Source organism: Rhinolophus hipposideros (assembly GCF_964194185.1).
Source record: "Rhinolophus hipposideros genome assembly, chromosome: 14".
NCBI classification, from domain to species: Eukaryota; Metazoa; Chordata; class Mammalia; order Chiroptera; family Rhinolophidae; genus Rhinolophus; species Rhinolophus hipposideros.
The window spans coordinates 58,707,646-58,725,965 of NC_138060.1; the positions used below are offsets into that span (position 1 = coordinate 58,707,646).

Here is an 18,320-nt window from a genome sequence, read left to right on the forward strand (position 1 = left end):
GGATAACTTTTTACACAACCCAGCAAATTGTCTCTTTCATTTAATAATGTATCTTTGTAGCAAGCTCTTTAAGAGGGAAAGCGATTTACTTTCATGCTGCTGTCTTCTTTGATATAAAAATAGCAACGTTTCAGTAAAGCAAGTGACTTTTAAAAAATTCCATTTGAAATAATCTCCTAGAAATGTCAACGTTAGCTTTAATTCATAAGAGGAATGAAATTTTGAACCAAGATAAGAATAGGGGCTAACTTAGAATTTAGTATTTTGGGTATATTAGAGAAAGGGCATTCTACTTATATATGGTTGTAGCATGACATTCCTGAAGGTTAAATTACTTGAAGTGTGGCCAGTTACTGTGAGAGTCGATGCTTCCATGGTATCAGTTTAAATTAAGCATCCGCTTTAGCGGTAGAGAGATTAGGAGACCTGAAGTGGAATCCTGATTCTGCCATTAACTACCTACCTGTGTGACCTCCGGCAAGTTGTATTCAATCTCTGAGCCTCGAACTCCTTACTTTAGAAGTAAAAGGGTTGGACTGGAAGTTATCTAAGTTCCTAAGGATTTTCATTCTGCAATTTGGGATGGGTACCATTCTAGCAGGCTAGAGACCCCATTTTGAATGCCAAACCTTTTACTAACTTGCTATGACTTTGAGCTAGACGGTTAGCTCCGCTGGGCCTCCGGTTATTCATCTGTCAAATGAGGGGGCTGGACTAAAGTGTTCTCAAGATCCTTTCTAACTCTCACGTTCTAAGATAGTGCGTCTCAAACTTCAGTGTACCTAAGAATCCTCAGGAGATGTTAAAATGCAGTTGAATCAGCAGGTTTGGGGACTGAAATTGTACATTTCTAGCAAGTTCCCAGGTACGACTGATGCTGGTCTGGAGACTGCCCTTTGAATAACAGAGCATTTGGATTTTGAAATGTCAGGAAACTTGGTTAACAAATTGGAAATTAGTGAAAGAAATTACTGTGTGTCCCTTGGGTAGAGTGATGGTCTGGTATTACCTGGTGCTATAGGGGTGTGTGCCTTTGTCTTTTATTCAGTTCAGTAAGAGTAGAAATTAAGATGTGGAATATGGATAGTAATGGGATGGATTTTGTATAATATTGGTTCAATGGATTGCAGCCCTGTAGGAAAAGTAAGATTCCAAATATTACTTTTTCTTTTCAATCACTTTTGCACAATTAGCAAATTCGTTTCAGTATCCGATTGCCCACATATGTCTATGTTCTTGCCCATATGGATATGTGTTCTTCAAAGTTTCCTTTAAATAGGTTTTACCTTTTTTGAAAATTAGACGTTAACATCATTGGTCCTTTATTAAATAGCAAGAAACACTTGCCGGGCAAGGGTGGGGGGGTGTTACAGGATGGGAAACATAAACTCCTCTAGGACAGTGGGTGGTCAGGCATCATGCTTTCCTGATTTCCAGCGCACGTGTTAGGTGAGGAAAACACACTTTACCTCCAATCTTGGCCAAGTAATTAATTCCCCTCCCAGGCCTAGATCACGAAATGGTGGAAGACGAAATGGTGGAAGAAGATGCCTTAACCATTAAGTATCACGAGGTTGAGAGACCTGCCCAAGGCCAGGAGGGGGCTGTAGCTACTCTGGGATTCGAACTCTGACCTCAGGGCTCCCCCAGCGCTCTTTTCACCACCTGCAGCCCAGTTTATTTTGAGGTCGCTATACTGACGGCTCTCACACACCGTTAATTGTAAGAATTGGACCCTTCCAGCAGCCTATAGTCTTCTTCACGCCAGACGCGGGGCAGAGGGCGGGCCAGAGGGCGGGGCGTGGGGAAAGGGGCGGTCTCTGGGGTCGGGGGGCGGAGCCCGGAGCCGCCGCGCAGACCGCCCCGCCCCACGGGCTCCGGGAGTCGGCGACTCGGCTTCGCTGCGCTTCCCGGGGCTCCGCCTCCGCCTGTCTGTGTCCGCGGCGGTCGTTATCGATAAAGTTGTTGTTCTGCCAACATGGCGGCGCCCATGGTGACTGATTGAGTAGTGTTCTCCTAAGGTAGGAACCGAGGCGTAAGGAGCCGCAGGCCAGAGTTTCTGTGCAAGTTACCCCTGACCGGGGCTCGGCGGGACGAGAGACGAGGCCCAGTCTCCTCTCCCCCGCATCGGGAGGTTAAAACTTGCTGGGAACAGGAAGGGAAGGTGGGGACTGGGTTAGGTGGTTTCCGAGCCGTGCAATTTCCGAACTGGAAGTCTCTTCGATCCGCGTCTTTAGACTCTTTGAGCCATAGACCCGTTGATAGCTCTGGGCCCCTTTCCAGAAAAATACACGTGTACACATAGGTTTGTACCCAGTTCCTCTTCCGCACTCTTACCCCACCCCACTTGATCCCTGGATCTTTGCTCCCTGGCCTAGGGGTTTGGACTCTGTTACAGGCCATCTAGTGCATCTCTGGGGCCCACAGGTCACTGCCACAGCATTTAAGGGCTCGAAGAGCCTCAGAGACCATTTGGGTTTACCCCCTCATCTTAAGGAGAAGCTGAGGATCCAGGCAGGCAATAATTTGTCTGAGATCAGACAGGGAATTTTAGGAGATGCAAAAGCCAAGATATGGTTTTTTGTTGGTTTGTTTGTTTTTGCTCACAAAACTCTGTTTCTTTAAGATTATTTTTCCCAGGTACATTCTCGTACACTTTCTTTTGGGCGCATCCAAATGACTTCCCGTGCAGAATTCTCCATATGTTCTGTTTCAAACTTTGCCTGACTCCTAGGTTTCTCTGTCCCTATATGATTGTCAGTTTGGGTCCAGTGAGGCCCCTCCATCTGTGATAACATGCCACAACCTCCACCATTCTCAAAAATCTTAACCTTACGCCCCAAATGAGGTTGAGGTCAGGGCTGACTCTAAGGAGAAGTGGGGTAGTGGGGATTGATGCTTTGAAAGGATCAGCTAATATGGTGGAAGAAGATAAGATTCCAAACATCTGGGAAAGGAACTGGAGAAGACAGAGCTGTGAGAGAAAAGGGCCAAATTGATCATAAGCACAAGACATGTGCCACACCTTTCACACGTATCCTATGGGCATAGTCCTCTAATAAAATGTCTGCTCCTTGTTATCAGGAAGAGGCAGTACCCATCAGGGCTTTGGTTGTGGAGTGGCCACCATAGGGCCTGGGAAGTAAAGGACAGGAACTGAAGAGAGCTCCAGGAAGTTCTGTGATAAATAATAGCACTGAATACACTATATACTGAGTCCCACTGAGTCTTGGGAACCCTCTAATATGAAGAGTGTGACCTTTTCTTAAAGGGTCTTGACACATATTACTATGTAGATTGCAACCCAGAGAGGCGGAATCAGTTTACATTCCCACCAGCAGTGTACAATAATGTACATTTCTTTTAACAGGTTTTTACCAGTCTTGTAAGCAAAATATTGTTTTAATTTGCATTTTTTGATTAGTTGTAAGTTGATCTTTTTCATATATTATTAGTCGTTTGTATTTCCTCTTCCTTTTTTTCCTTTGCTCGTTTTAAAAATTAAGTTTTTAATGTTTCTCTTCTGATATGTGAACTTTTCATAGAGTAGGATAATCTTTTGTTGTTGGAGTTTTGGCAGTTTCTCTCGGCTTAATGTTTGTTTTCTAATTTTGTTCATGGTGTTTTTGATATACAGATATTTTACATTTAGAGAGATTATTAATATTTTCCTTTCTGAATTCTTCCATTGCTTTTATTCTCAGGACAAAATATCCTGCACTTTGTAAAGAATTATTAAGTACTCATCTATATTTTTGCCTTGTTTTATGGTATTAAAAAAATTCTTTATATGGGATTTACTATGGTTTATGGTTTGAGGTAGAGCTCTAATTTGAATTTTACCCCCATTCACTGAATAATCTATCACTTTCTAATCTACTTGTTCTTTTTTCTTTATGAACTTTAAGTTTTTAAAAATACCCAGATCTGTTTTAGGATTCTATAGTCTATACCATTGGTTTGTGTAAAGGAAACGTTCTTAGCGAGCCAGGTATTGTGCAAACATTTTTAGAAAGCTTGTTCTTGTTGTGTAGACAGGGAATGTAGTTATGCATTGTTTATAATTTGGTGCATAGTGTAATAAATAAGTTATAGAAACAGGATTAGAATTTTAAGTGAAAGAATGACCCTCGTATTGCTCATATTGGTGACCTGTGTGCACTCTTTAGTATTTCATTTGTCATAATGGCTAACCAGCATTGAAACCAAAAATTTGCAAGACTGCATGCAGTTCAGGTCAGTTTGTATTTTTATCATTTTGTTGTTTTCCCATTGTTTATATTTGAGAGGATAGTTCTTATGTGTTCTTAGGGAATGCAGTCTAGGAGAGAAACAGCAGGCGTCTTTCTGTGTGCCCTTTGCTAAACTGGCATTCTTTGACTTGTAAAAATAGAGAAACACTGACAGTAAGAGAATCATAAAATCCATGACCCTTGTAGGTCAAATTATGTAGAAACTCAATTCCTAAAAATAAATGCAATACCCTTAATTGTACAAAGTCTCTCTACATTAGGTTGGCCGTATGGAATTGCTGATGATTCAATTGGTTTTATATAATTCACCCTTATATCTATAGTCATATCTACTTACTTTAAAATAGCCAAGCCCAAAGTATAGGGATGTTTTGTTTTGTTTTGTTTTGTTTTGTTTTTTGTTTTTTGTCTGTTTCTGATTCCACCCCCAAAGAAACAAGAGGTGTTAAATACAGTGAGAATTGGTACGTCAAGAATTGGTATGGCAGACCAACATGTAAACTTGTAAAATGCCATCACTGTGATGCCATTTTATGTGAGTGTGAAGTTCGCTTATATAAGCTTGTAATGAACCCTCTTCTCAACATTTGTGACCCAGTACCTTGGTGAAACAAGCCAAACCCTAGTAGATATGGAAAACATTTTGAGAGAATGGAAGAACTAACATCAGCTTAGAGAGCTAGGCTCTTCCTATATTTCTATCTTGGTTTTGATAGATCTATTATGAAAACACGGCAGAGTTTTGACCATTTATTCGTAAATCTTAATATTTGATGACCTATCACTTCTACCTTTTTGATAGTGATGCAGTATGAAACTTTTCCCAGGGGATCATTTCTGGAATTCACCTTTGGAGGAAACCAATAAAATATTCAAATTGAATTTTGAATCACAGCTGGATAGCCTGGCAGGCCCCAACCTATGGGTTGTATTTCTAAAAACCATAACACTCACCACTGTTACATGTATATGTTTCTTTTTTACCTGTTTTTCTCTACGAGTACGTAAGTGCCGTCAAAGAAGGGACTTTGTTTTTGTTTACTGCCGTATCCCCAGTGCCTTGAACTGTGTGGACCTAGTGGCACTCAGTAATATTTGGTAAACGAATGAAGAACTAAATGAATAAGCAGTCTTCTAAATAATGATCATTTCCCGGTTCAGCCTACTGAGTATATTTAATTAATAATACATATGAAAAATGTTAATAATCGCTCAGAGTCTCTGGTTTTCCTGGGAGGCCTGTGTTCAGATCCCTTCTGATGTTTGAGCCTAAGGCCAAGCCAACATATGCTTGGAGCTTTTTGAAGCCTGGACTCTAGGGAGTGAAGCCTGCTGGACAGGCCCTGGTCTGGTCTAAAGGGAAGGGAGGGAGGGGGCTCTGCTCCCCCCATGCTGTCTGTGAGGTTGTGGCAGGAGCTGACCCAGGCAGTGGTCTCCATTTGTTCCTATGGGGTTTTTGTAGCTTTGGTGATTGGGGTCACTGAGCACCTTTATATTTTCTATTAAAAAGATTGTGCTTAGCTCAACTGAACTTCTGAAATATTCTTTTCAGGGAAGCAAATCATCAAAAGAACAAGAGGAAAGCATGTGAACAAGCAGGGAACACTGGGCTGTGGTGAATGGAAGGACAAGCTCAGGAGAAGGTTCCAGGCAGCTCACCCGTGTGCTTTCTGCCCTCTTTTCCAGGGTCTTTCCAGTTTTCTGAAGAATGGCTTCTGCTTGGCAGAGATTGGGTTTCTATGCCTCGCTTCAGAAAAGGCAGCTAAATGATGGGCCAGGTGTCATCAGTTGGGGAATGAGGGTGATTCCAGGATGGACCAGAGGTATTTACAGTGCCACAGGACAGTGGACAAAAGAGTATACGTTGCAGACAAGAAAAGATGTTGAGAGATGGTGGCATCAACGAATAAAGGAACAGGCCTCAACAATTTCAGAAGCTGATGTGAGTATTTTGATAGATTCTGAGAGGGTAGAGAAGAGGGGTTAAGGGTGTGGACTCGGGGGGTCAGACTGCCCGGTTCAAATAAGTTATTAAGTATGTGACCTTGATCCAAATGATGGAATCTCTCTTTGCTTCAGTTTTCTTATCTCAAATGGACAGGGGTAATAATAGTGCCTGCTGATCCCTGGGGTACTTGGGAAGGATAAATGAGATCAAAGAAAGATGGCGCATTTAAGAGTCTCCATACATGGAAACACCCAAACTGTCCTTCGATAGATGAATGGATAAAGAAGTTGTGGTATATATACACAATGGAATACTATTCGGCAGTAAGAAAAGATGAAATAGGAATATTTGTGACAACATGGATGGATCTTGAGAGTACAATGCTAAGTGAAATAAGTCAGACAGAAAAAGCAGAGAACCCTATGATTTCACTGATATGTGGTATATGAACCGAAAACAACAAAAGAACAAGACAAACAAATGAGAAAGAAAAACTCATAGACACAGACAATAGTTTAGTGGTTCCCAGAGGGTAAGGAGTGGGTGGATGATAAGGGTAAAGGGGATCAAGTATATGGTGATGGAAGGAGAACTGACTCTGGGTGGTGAACACACAATGGGATTTATAGATGATGTAATACAGAATTGTACACCTGAAATCTATGTAATTTCACTAACAATTGTCACCCCAATACATTTAAAAAAATAAAAATTAAAAAAAAAAAGTTTCCATGTGGTACATAAGGTCCATGCCGATAGCACCACACCGGGTATTCTGGAGCAGCTTTTCCTGGGGAATTTCATCAAGACATCAGCCATAGCAAGTGTGGGGTCCTTTGTGGTCCATTGCATAGTGGGGCAGCACACAGGGATCTGGCCCGGTCAGATAAGAGAGATACCTGGGCCCCCTCAGTGGTGGAAACTTTCAAGTTGCATCGTCTGAGAAGTGCCTGCCCCTCCCCTGCTATGACCTTGGCCTCCAGTTCTGTTCTGCCACCTCAGCATCATGGTTTGGGAGGTACCAGCCCTTCCCTGGTGTGGTCTGAGGCTGGAGTCCGACCTTGCGGTAGCAGCTGTGTGAGTTAGTGGACCCACGGCTTCTGGTCCACATGCACCAGCTCAGTTCTCTACCTGATTTGTCTTAAGTACTTGGCTGTATCCAGTTTCCATGGAGCGCTCTGCGGGAGGCTGGCTCCTTCTCTGCGAGGCCAGCCTGCTGGGGATCAGGCGTGGATGCAGTAACAATTACTGCTAGTCAGAAAACCTGGTCCTGAGAGAGGGGTAGCATCTCACAAGTGAAATGACAAAAAGGAAGGTTTGACTACAATGTATAATTATGCAATGAAAGCTTGACTTGACTCATTAGGAAGTGAAAAGCCTTCATGGCAATATGATCAGACTAATCTGACTAAATGTATCTTGGAAGCGAACGTTAGGGAGCAGTTTAATTCGGTATAAGGATCATAAAATTAGCTTTTTTTTTTTTCTTTTGGTTTCAATTATAATTCAGTGACTTCCAAACATTTTGAAGTTGTGATTTTTTGATTTTGTGACATCTCATTCTTCTTAAGCGTGTGTGTGTGTGTTAACGATTAAATGGATTTTAAAAACTATGTTTCAGTAATTGGGTAAATAGCTTTAGGGACATTGTGGGTGATCCCCTGGTGGCAGTCTGTCAGGGTTTGAATCCGGGGATGGGGAGAGAGCACCTGATGAGGAGTCTGGAGCCTGGGGAGGAAAAAACTGGCTCTGCTCCGGAATCAGTGTGAACTTGGCAACATCATTAACCTCCTCGATCTTTTTCAACCTTCGCCTTGTTTATCTCGTAGAAGTGTTTTGAAAATCAAATGAGAAAATGTGACCGAACGCATTTTATAAACTGAAATGTTATAGAAATGAAAGATACAAGAGGATAAAAATGTGTGGTATGTCTTTGTTAGGAACTGAGATTTGAATGGATGCTGGTGGGTTTTGAAATATTTATAATGGACCTCACGGTGGTATTAGATACATTTGAAACCCACCCGAATGAGTTTCTAGAAGTTGAATATTTTGCCATCATCATCAAGATCATCATCATAAAAAGAACCTCCGTTTAATGAGTATTTTGCTATGTGTTAGGCACCATCTGTCCATTTATTATCTCATTTAATCCTGAAACAACCCTGAGAGTAGGTATTATTATCCTCTTTTGTGGGGGTAAGAAAACTGAGGCTCAGGGGGAGGTTTGGCAATTTGTCGAGATGACCAGCTAACGTGTGGCAGAGCCAGCATGCCGACCTGACACCTTTGATCCCACGTTTCCTGAGCTCGTTTCCTGAGCTCGTGCTCTCACCCGGACCTTCTTTTGCCTCCCCTTTGATTTAGAGATTGCAGACCAAGCCCAGAAAGGCAAAGGAATTTGGCAAAGGTCTCAGGGCCAGTGGCAAAGCTCAGATCAGAACTGGGGCGCCAGGCTCCTACTGAGCTCTCCTCTTTGTCATCCTTCAGGCTCTTCAGCTATAAAGAGGCAGAAGTTATCTTTCTCCTGACATCAGATGCTGGCAAAAATAATAGGACCCATTTATAAAGACCATCCTTTTCCCATTGCTTACAATTTTAATTTCTCTTAAAGGCTGAGATTCCTACACTTTTATATAATTATAAAAATTTTCCTTTCAGTCGGATTCCTGCTTAGAACATAAACTCCCATGATTCCTTCTCTTCTTTCCACCCACAGAGGATTGAACGCATTTCATTGTCACAGAGGAAAATGACTTAATTCACACAGAAAGCAAGAGGCAGGGGCAGGCAATAAGCCGACCACCTTTTCTGCAATAAACGAAAATATTCATGAATATTAAAGACTTTTACTAGCAATACTTTTCTACATATCTTCCTTAAACTCGGTTTTGGAGTTTGGCTTAGCTACTATGTAATGAATCACTCAATTTTACATAAATTTAATCTTTGTGGGGCAGGCATACAAAAAGGAGATGCTAATGAAGAAGTTAGATGTGGAAAAGATTTGGGGCAAGAGTGATTGATAAACAATGTAAAATCTAAGTATATCACTATGCTAACAGCAGTGTGATGTTAATAAAAGAAAAATAGGTTTAATGTAAATACGTTAAAATGAAAAACTAGAAATACTTGATTTCAAGGGTGTTCTTTTTTTTTTACGGGTCACAAAGAATTCTGTAACGGCTGTTTTCCCACGTCCCTAGAAACGAATAGAGTGGATAGTTGGCTTATTTCTGATTCTCTGCCAAGTAACAGAATGAGGTTTTGCACCTCCTTTGAGAGACTTGTTTACAAGCTGAGAGGATTATCTGTGACTTGTCTTCTTCAAGACAGTCCTCACTGACTTCTGAATCTCAGGTCCTCTCTCACACTCCTGAGGTTTAATTAAAGTGCGTGATCAATGTGCTGCTTTCCATTTATATAAATCAATAGCAGTTGTCACTTCAGCATTTCAGGATGATTTTCTAGTTTGTGTAGAGTAATTCCAGGCTCCTTATTTATTCCCTTTTCCCTTTTCTTCCTTCAGTCAGCTTTACTTACCACTCACTGGTAATTTCTAAAGGATGGGCAGTATGGAGAAAAGTTCCACTCTCGTCTATTTTGCCACATGATTGTGGCTCTGTTAAAAGTTTGTTTAACTGCTTTGCTGAAGGAAGTTTAAAGCAAGGAGTCAAATGAGATTTGGAAAGCATCTGATTTCTTGCTTCTTCTGCTCCCCTGATTACAGCTGGCTGTGTCAATTATCAGTCATGCAAATACTTAGCAAAAAACATAACCCTCCCCCCAACACATATCGACTTTCCCCGAAAATAAGACCTAGCCGGACAATCAGCTCTAATGCATCTTTTGGAGCAAAAATTAATACAAGACCCGGTCTTATTTTACTATAAGACAGGATCTTTAATATAATATAATAACATAATATAATAATATAATATATACCGGGTCTTTAGCTCAAACCAGGGCTTTGAATTTCGGGTTTTGACATTTTTGTCAATTTACATTATGGGGACAATTTTTTAAAAAGGAAACTTAAAAATGTTAAATGATGACCTTGAGTCATGTGTGTGTGCAGGGTTCGCAGTAAATGCTGAATAAATACTCATCGTCATTCTTGATCATTCTTTCCTAGACGTCAAAGCCCAAGTTTTACGTGCTCTCCATGTTCCCTTACCCTTCTGGCAAGCTGCACATGGGCCACGTGCGTGTCTACACCATCAGCGACACCATTGCACGGTTCCAGAAGATGAGAGGGATGCAGGTAAGGGAAGGTGCCTACGGGACAGCCCTTTCCTGCTCACTCAGGACAAGCATGTCATAATGTGTGTTCCAGACAAATGGAGAAAACCGATTTTATTATAGTTAGGGTGAGGACAGCTTTGAAGATAAATATGAAAAGCTCAGTGTTTCCTTTTATGAATTGGAAGACAGAATAAAGCTTCTAGATTAGTTGGGGGGGCAGCCATATGTTGGATGTTGTGCTAGGAATGGAGATGGGGTGGGGTGGGGTGGGGGGAAAGGTAGCCACAGATGTGGGTAACACATGATACCTCCCCAGGGACTAGTTTGCAGCCTGATGAGGGTGAAATGCATAGATAGACAATCATGTATAGGGGGGTGAATCCTCCAACAGTATAAATATGGATCAGATGTTGGGAGTGGGAGGTGGAGCCACAAGATAGATGTTTCTCTCTTTGTATTTGATATTTTCTGTGTTCTCTAAGGAGCATGTAAAGTTTTTGTAAGAAAAAATATTTGGAGAGTAATAGCTCTGAGGGAGTTGGTAAAGGCTCCACCAAAGAGGGACCATCTGACATGGATCTGATAGGATGACGAGGGAGGAGGAGAAAGACCCTTCGTTGGCTGATGGGGGTCAGGCCCCTTCCCCCATTGCCAGTTACCCCAGAGCCTGCTCTGTCCTCTTCAGTGACACATCGTCTGTCCGATGAGGTGGGAATAATCGTACCTTCGTTAACTGCTTACAGAGAGGCAGGATGGAAGAGGGAGGGGCTGAGAGCACGGACCACGGAACCAAAGGGCTAGGATGCGAATACCTCCTGTGAACACTTCCTTTCTGTGTGACCTTTGACGAGACACTTAATTAACCTCTCTAAGATGCAGTTTTCTCTCATCTATAAAGTGGAGAGAAACTAGTACCTGCCCGTTGGCCTGTTGCAAGGATTCAGAGGTGACCCTGAGCCACTTGGCACAAACCTCGTGCATAATAGTAACCGATAAATATTAGCATTGCCAGCGGAGGGCTCATGCCTGCTCACTCCAGCTCCTGGGAGCCCTCTCTGCAGCTCTGCCCAATTCTGTGTTTATCAGTCACCTTAGGAGCTTAAAATCCAACGTGTCAGGAGTACTTATACCATGGAAATCAGCAAACACTGCAAATCAAGGCTTTTTCCTCCAAAGAGCTGGTTGTTAGACCATAACTGGCTCTCGCACTGGCTAATATTAACCTGTCAGGGCCTGTACAAATGATATTTGCCGTCTCCCAGTTCTTTGTGAAGTTTTTCTTTTAGAAAGTGTATCCTTGTCACAGTTGGTTTGAAAATTTATGCCAAATTGACCGACGTTCGCAGCAAGAAGTATTCCTACAAAGGAAGTCAAATTACAAAGTCTCAGCTCTTTGTCACTTGAAGAGTTAATAACTTTATACTATCAGATTCTGAGATTTGTGTTCTACTTTAAGATGGCCAAAGGTGTTTGTCTCCCTGGTTTATGCCAGGTGTCATTTCCCCCAGACATTGCTTTTCATCATTTCTGCTGTGTTTATTAGAAAGAGGCGTTGTGGAATGAATTGGCCCTTTGCCTGAAGTATAATTCTTTAACTGTGATTCTTCAACTTGATTTATCTCTTTATTATTATTATTATTATTATTATTATTTACTTATGCCAACTTATTTTGGACAATTAGTGAGTGCGGACAAATCACTGAAGATTAAGCTTTTACAGGAAAATTACCTTTATGATAAGGTGCAGAGAAGCCTGTTGGCAGATAGGTGGTTGAGGGGGCATAGGAGGGGATTCTAACTTCCTTGGATGGATGAGATGTTACAGAGAAAAGGCTCAAGGCAGAGTTCCAGGCCCAGACGTACTGGGACCCTTGTAGGCAGCTCAGGCCCACAAGATGGCATGGAGTCGCCTACAGTCACAGAGGCTCAAGGTCAGGCTGGATCCAGGAGTTGGACAACCTTTCCAGCTGAGTGACACTGCACATGTCACTTAGTGTCTCTGAATCTCATTTTCCTCATCTTTAACGTAGAGATCACAGTAATTCTTCTCTCATGGGGGGTTGTGCAGGTTAAATGAGTTAGTACCTGTGTCTGGCACATAATAAGCCCTTAATAAGTGGTAGCTGTGATTATTATACTGATGTGATTTACTCTGGGAAGTCATTCATCACCATTTGTTTTATTTTTTATTTTTCAACAAACAACGACTATGTATTGAATGCCTATTATGTGCCAGACTTTCACCACCATTTAATAAATGAATCTCTGCCCCCTTCTGCCTGGAGTCCACTGTGTGGAGCTGCCTTCTGAGAAGTAGCTTGACTGCAAATCATTATCTGCAATTTGTATTATTTCTCCGACGAGTTGATTGGTGCCTGAAACCACTACTTGTTATTTGGTTTATGGTCTTAGTCTCTGTGATCAGCAGGCACTTCAGGGTTCTCTTTGTTCTTCAGTTTTAGTTGCTCTGTTTAAGATGATAAGCTATCTTTTTGGGTTATCCTCCGGGTTTCCCTGACATTAATTCCGTGTTAATTTTTATAGCCCATACTTAAATCAGATTACCCCAAATATAACTGCCAAATTTGGTGAAAATTTGTCCTGCCATTTTCTAGTGATACAGCAAAAGAGAAACAGAAATCTCTGTAATCGTCAACATTGTGCAAGCCTGTTCAGCTGCCTCTTGTTTTAAAATCCTTCTTTCCCAATGTCAGGACAAGTCAGGGAAGGGATAACTAATCTGGAATAACAGGGTCTGACATGTGTATTGATTACTTCATTCAATAGTCATTAAGCACCAGCTTTATTCTAAACACTGGGCTTTCTATGGTATTATAGAGAAATACAGTTGACCCTTGAACAATGCAGGGGTTCGGGGCACCAACACCACCGCAGCGCAGTCAAAAATCCAAGTATAACCTTGGAGTCCCCAGAAACTTAACTACAGTCGGCTCTTGGTATCCATGGGGGATTGGTTCAAAATCAGTCAGTAGGACTAAGAAAAATTCAGCAAGCTTTGCCTCTTTCTACAACTTGTTAATTTGATGGTTGGTTTGCCTTGGTCTTGAATAGAGATTTGCAAGGTAATTCTAAGATACACTAAGAAATAGCGTTATGAGAAGTGAAAAAATATGGGAGTGACCCCTGCACCAAGTCTGCTCCCTTCAAGGCCACCAGTGACCTCTGTGGACAGATCTCTGTCCTCATCTTTCTTATTCTTAACACCATGTAATACTGTAGACCATTTCCTCCTCCTTGAAACTCTGTTCTCTTGGTGTGAGACTCCACTCTTCGGGGTTTTCTCCTGAATCTTGGCTTCTTTCTCCCAGTTTACTCCACAGGTTTTTCCTGCTCCACTCCATCTTTACATATTGTCAGGCTGAGAAAGTTCCCCTCTATTCCTAGTTTTCTGAGAATTTTTCTGATGAATGGGTGTGGATTTTTGTGAAATGCCTTTTATGCACCAGTCATCTTTCGGAGATGATATGTGATTTTTTCTTCTTTAATCTGTTAACATGATGTTTTATGTTGATTGATTTTGTTAAATATTAAACCAACTTGGTGTTCCTGGGACAAATTTTATTTGGCATTTTTTTTTTTATGTATGTATGGCTCTATTCAATTTTTTAATATTCCTATGTGCATGAGAGAGACTGATCTATAATTTTCTTTTCTTGTAATGTGTTTGTCTGGTTTGGATATCAGCGTTCTGCTGGCCTCATAAAACAAGCTGGGAAGTATTCCCTTCCTATTTTCTGAAAGCATTGTATATTATTGGTATTATTTCTTCCTTTATTGTTTAATAGTGCTCACCAGTAATGGTACCTGGAAGTTTTAAAATGACAAATTATAATTCTTGAATGGAAATAGCACTATTCAGATTTTCTGTTTCTGCATCTGTTCTAAGTTGTCTTTCCCTGTGAATTTGTCCAGCCTACCTCAGATTCTGTTCTGGACTGCCTTCTCATTTTTTCTCTATCTACTTTCCCTAGTTAGTCTCATCTATCCCCTTTACTTTAAATATGATAATCTGTAAAATTATAAACATTTCCAACAACAAAGTACAGAGAACATTATGACAAATACCCAGATCTGCCATCCCAATATGATAGATATTACCATTTAATCATATTAACCTCAGCTTTTCCTTTTTTAATTGTTCAGATACAGTTGTGCCTCTGCACAATGTGATTTCAGCCCTCCAGTTCAAAGTAACCACTCTCCGAAGTTAGTGTATATCCTGACCTTTGTGTTTGCATGCTTTTACTCTATATATTGTTTAAGGATACATACACATACTTACATTGTGTGTTTTTCATTTTATATGAAAGATATCTTAATATTCTGCATATTTTTTCACTCGGTATTTTGTTTCAAGATTATCCTCTGTTTCTAGAGTTAGTTCATCCATGATAAGTGATGTGTAATTATGACAATATTTAATTATCCCTTTTCGCATTGATAGAGTTTTAGGTTGTTTCAAATGTTCGCTGCAGTGAACATCCTTGTACCTGACTCATTAGCCTGTGGGAGAAATGCCTTGCTGGGTCACAGCGTACATGCACCCTCATTATTATTACATCTTGTCAAATTGCTTTCTAAAGTGTCGGTGCCAATTTATACTCCTACCGGCAATGAGTGACATTTCTTACCACCCTGCATCCTTGACAACACTTATTAGCGCTAGACGTTTTCCTCTTTGCTAATTTGGTATATAGAAAATGGCATCTAATTGTGTTTTTAATTTACATTTTCTAGAGAAGGTGAGATATTTTCATATGTTTATTGTCTGTTTAAGTTTCCTCTTCTCTGATCGGCTTGCTCTTCTATGATTGGCTTGTTCTTCTCTGATTGGCTTGCCCTTCCCTGATTTGCTTGCTTTTCTTTGATTGGCTTGCTCTATGATTGGCTTGCTGTTCTCTGATTGGCTTGTTCTTCTCTGATCTGCTTGCTCTTCTCTGATTGGCTTGCTCTTTGATTGGCTTGCTCTTCTCTAACTGGCTTGCTCACGTTGTTTGCCAAGTTCCTCTCAGATTGTTTGTCTTTTTCATATTGCTCTATAGGAGTTCTTTATGTAGTCTGGATTTTTGTTTCTTTGTTAGTTAAATGCAATGCAGATATCTTCTCCCAGTCCATGGTTTGTCCTTGCATTTTGTGAGCCCAGCCAGGCCACAGATTGTAACTTGGGTTTGAGAATGGGCGAGAATGATGATTTGGAAAGATCAAGATTGCTTTTATTTTGGTTTCCTCCTAAAGAAAGTAAGTTGTGCAAAGGAGAGAAATGAGACAAGAGTGTCAGTGGGTCATAGGGGTTCCCTACACTCTTGCTGTAGCATAGAGATGTGCCTGAAAGCCATGATTGTCACAGTTTTCGAGGGAAAGCTAAAGTTTCCAACAGCTGAGCAGACCATGGACACACAAGTGGATTGAAGTCCTAGGGCCAAAGCAGAATGTGGAGGGAATGTGGAGGGCCGTGCCAGGCAGATAAATCATCCAGCTTCCAGTGGGACTCATGTGGACTTTATAAGTGGAGAGGTAGGTGGTTTGAGGATGATGAATTGATTGGGAATCAGGAGCTTTAGTCAGTCAGTGGCCTACCCGCCTCCCACCTCGTAGATTTGTTGCAAGGTTTGTGTAAAATGGTCAATAAGAAAACCCTTTAAAACTGTAATGTCATTTTCCAGTGTAACCCAATGAATAATAGCAATAATAAGGTAGTCCTGAGGTTTGGATATTTAAACAGGGGCTGCTTGAAGCCAGAGATAAATTATTCTCTTTCAGGAATCAGGAAAGACTGTACTGCCAATCGGTTTCTTCATAAACTTGTACAATGTCTGATTACATATTTAAAGTTTAGTACCATATGGTGATCTTGTTGGTTTTCATATGTTGTATGCACAGATGGTTGGAAAGTAAAATTACCCACCTCCTACCTCGGCTGGTCTCCCCAGCACCTTCTGGGCCAGAAGTGAGCCCAGAAGAAGCATCAACATGCCCAGTCCTCGCAGACTCATTTGTCTCAGGCAGAAAGCCGCTGGGCACTGCCCGAGGGGAGTTTCCTGCTTGGGCCTCTTTGCTGTTCCCTGCGGAGGAGGAAGGACATTGAGGCTGTGTGTCTGGCAGCTGCGTGATCATAATGACATTACCTACGAATGTCAGGAAGCGAGGGGGCGTTCTTAGCCACTGGACAAGAATCTGCGTCTCGTCAGTTTTCAGTTTGCCAACCAGTCAACAAGTGTGTGTGCAGAGACCAGAGTGCACAGCATGGCATTTATTTTCAAATTTTCAAATCTCTGTAGCATCTGAAAGTAGAAAGTGGGTTTTCAGAGCTGATGTTCTCAGACCTAATTTGAGGGAGAGAATGAATTGCTGGTCCAGTGTCTTGATTGGAAACCGGCTGATTTATCTGCCTGTCACGTCCCTCCATGTTCCCAGAGGAGGGCTTCTGCTTTGGGTCTAGGTGCTGTCACTTGGGTTTTTTTACTCTGAAATGTTTGCCTGAATTTGATCCCCAATCTGTAATAATGGTGCGTTATTACACTTGCTCAACAAAATTAAATGTTGTGTTTCTCATTTCTTGCAAATAAACTGTTGAATCTACTCCAGAGAAACCATGGCACTCTCCGAAAATAGTTTTTTGAGAAGCAGTTATTGTGGTTGCTGTCAATTAGAAACTGAGTTGGTTTCAGATATAAAGTTTTGTTTTATGATGAAAGGGCGAGAAGCTGACCATTCTTAGGAAATTGGGTGGCTCTCTCGTAGTAACAACTGTGCTACTTCTTTCTCCATTGGGAAGTTAGATACCAGCTGCCCCAGCTTTCTTCCCTTCTACATCCAAAGTCTTCTTAACTACTCCATCTCACTTCCTGTGTTGGAGGAAGAACTGTACCATACATTGCCTGTTTTTTTATCCTACCTAAAAAAAATTATTTTAAAATTGTACACAAAATTCCATATTCCCCCTTTAAAAAAATAAACAAAAATATGACACAGATAAGACTGCAGTCCCCTTCGACCACCCCCTTGGGCAGCAATCCCTGCAGAGCCTTGTCTGTACATTGTCATATGCAGCTGTGCTCTCCCCTGTATCCCTTCTCTTAGTCTGCTTGCCATCCATCCTGCTTGACAACCATGATTCTGGGGGAGACATTTGTTTTTGTTAACTTTGGGTAAGACTATGAAATATTAAGCTTTAAGATTTTTCTAACTTTATGTTTATAGACAGCTTGGGTTAAAACATCTTTTTGTGTGAATTTCATCTGACAACAAAATTAGAAATGAATAAGTACATTATGTGAATCCAGACAGGTTTTTTTTGTGGCTGTCTTCTGTACTGACTTTATTTAAAAGTAGGGATGGCTCCTAAGAGAATGTTAATAGGAGATGCATTGAACCACGCCATTTTGGTGGTTCCAGCCGAGAAGCCAAGTGGGGTTTAAGTTTTCCCTTCTTGTGGAACAGTTACGCAATAGATACATTATTCTGCCAACAAAGCAGCCCAAGGAGAATTAAAGCACAGCTGGAAGCTGCACTCCTGCGTTGTCTGTGGATGTATTGAAGAACTTTCTAGTAATCCAGCACATATCTCCCACATGGGATTTTGTTTTTTCTTTTAGGTCTTGAAAACTAAAAAGAAAAAACTGTGAAGCTTAATAGTAAATAGAAGGGAATGTTTTTCATCTATGGATTAAACAGTACTCGAGAGAAAGCTATATCCTAAAGGGTGTTTGTTTGAGTTGGGATTCTTGGCTACCAGGCACTAAAACCCAGCTCAGACCAGCTTAAACAAAAAGGGAGGTTTTGTTATTTTTTTTTTCCGGATCCTGATGTAATTTACAGAATTGCAGGCAGTGTTGTAGGAAGCGGGCCCACTA

The 18,320-nt window shown here is 41.2% G+C and overlaps 1 protein-coding gene across 1 annotated transcript in view; it reads left to right on the forward strand.

Moving 5' to 3' along the window:
- Window positions 1–1,961: 1,961 nt before the first annotated feature.
- LARS2 (leucyl-tRNA synthetase 2, mitochondrial) overlaps window positions 1,962–18,320 on the forward strand; it is a 125,164-nt gene continuing 108,805 nt past the window's right edge. The window contains exons 1-3 of the mRNA XM_081072814.1: window positions 1,962–2,021; window positions 5,940–6,195; window positions 10,337–10,465. Coding sequence (XP_080928940.1) covers window positions 5,962–6,195; window positions 10,337–10,465 — 363 coding nt within the window. The 5' untranslated portion in view covers window positions 1,962–2,021; window positions 5,940–5,961. The remainder of the gene's footprint in view (window positions 2,022–5,939; window positions 6,196–10,336; window positions 10,466–18,320) is intronic.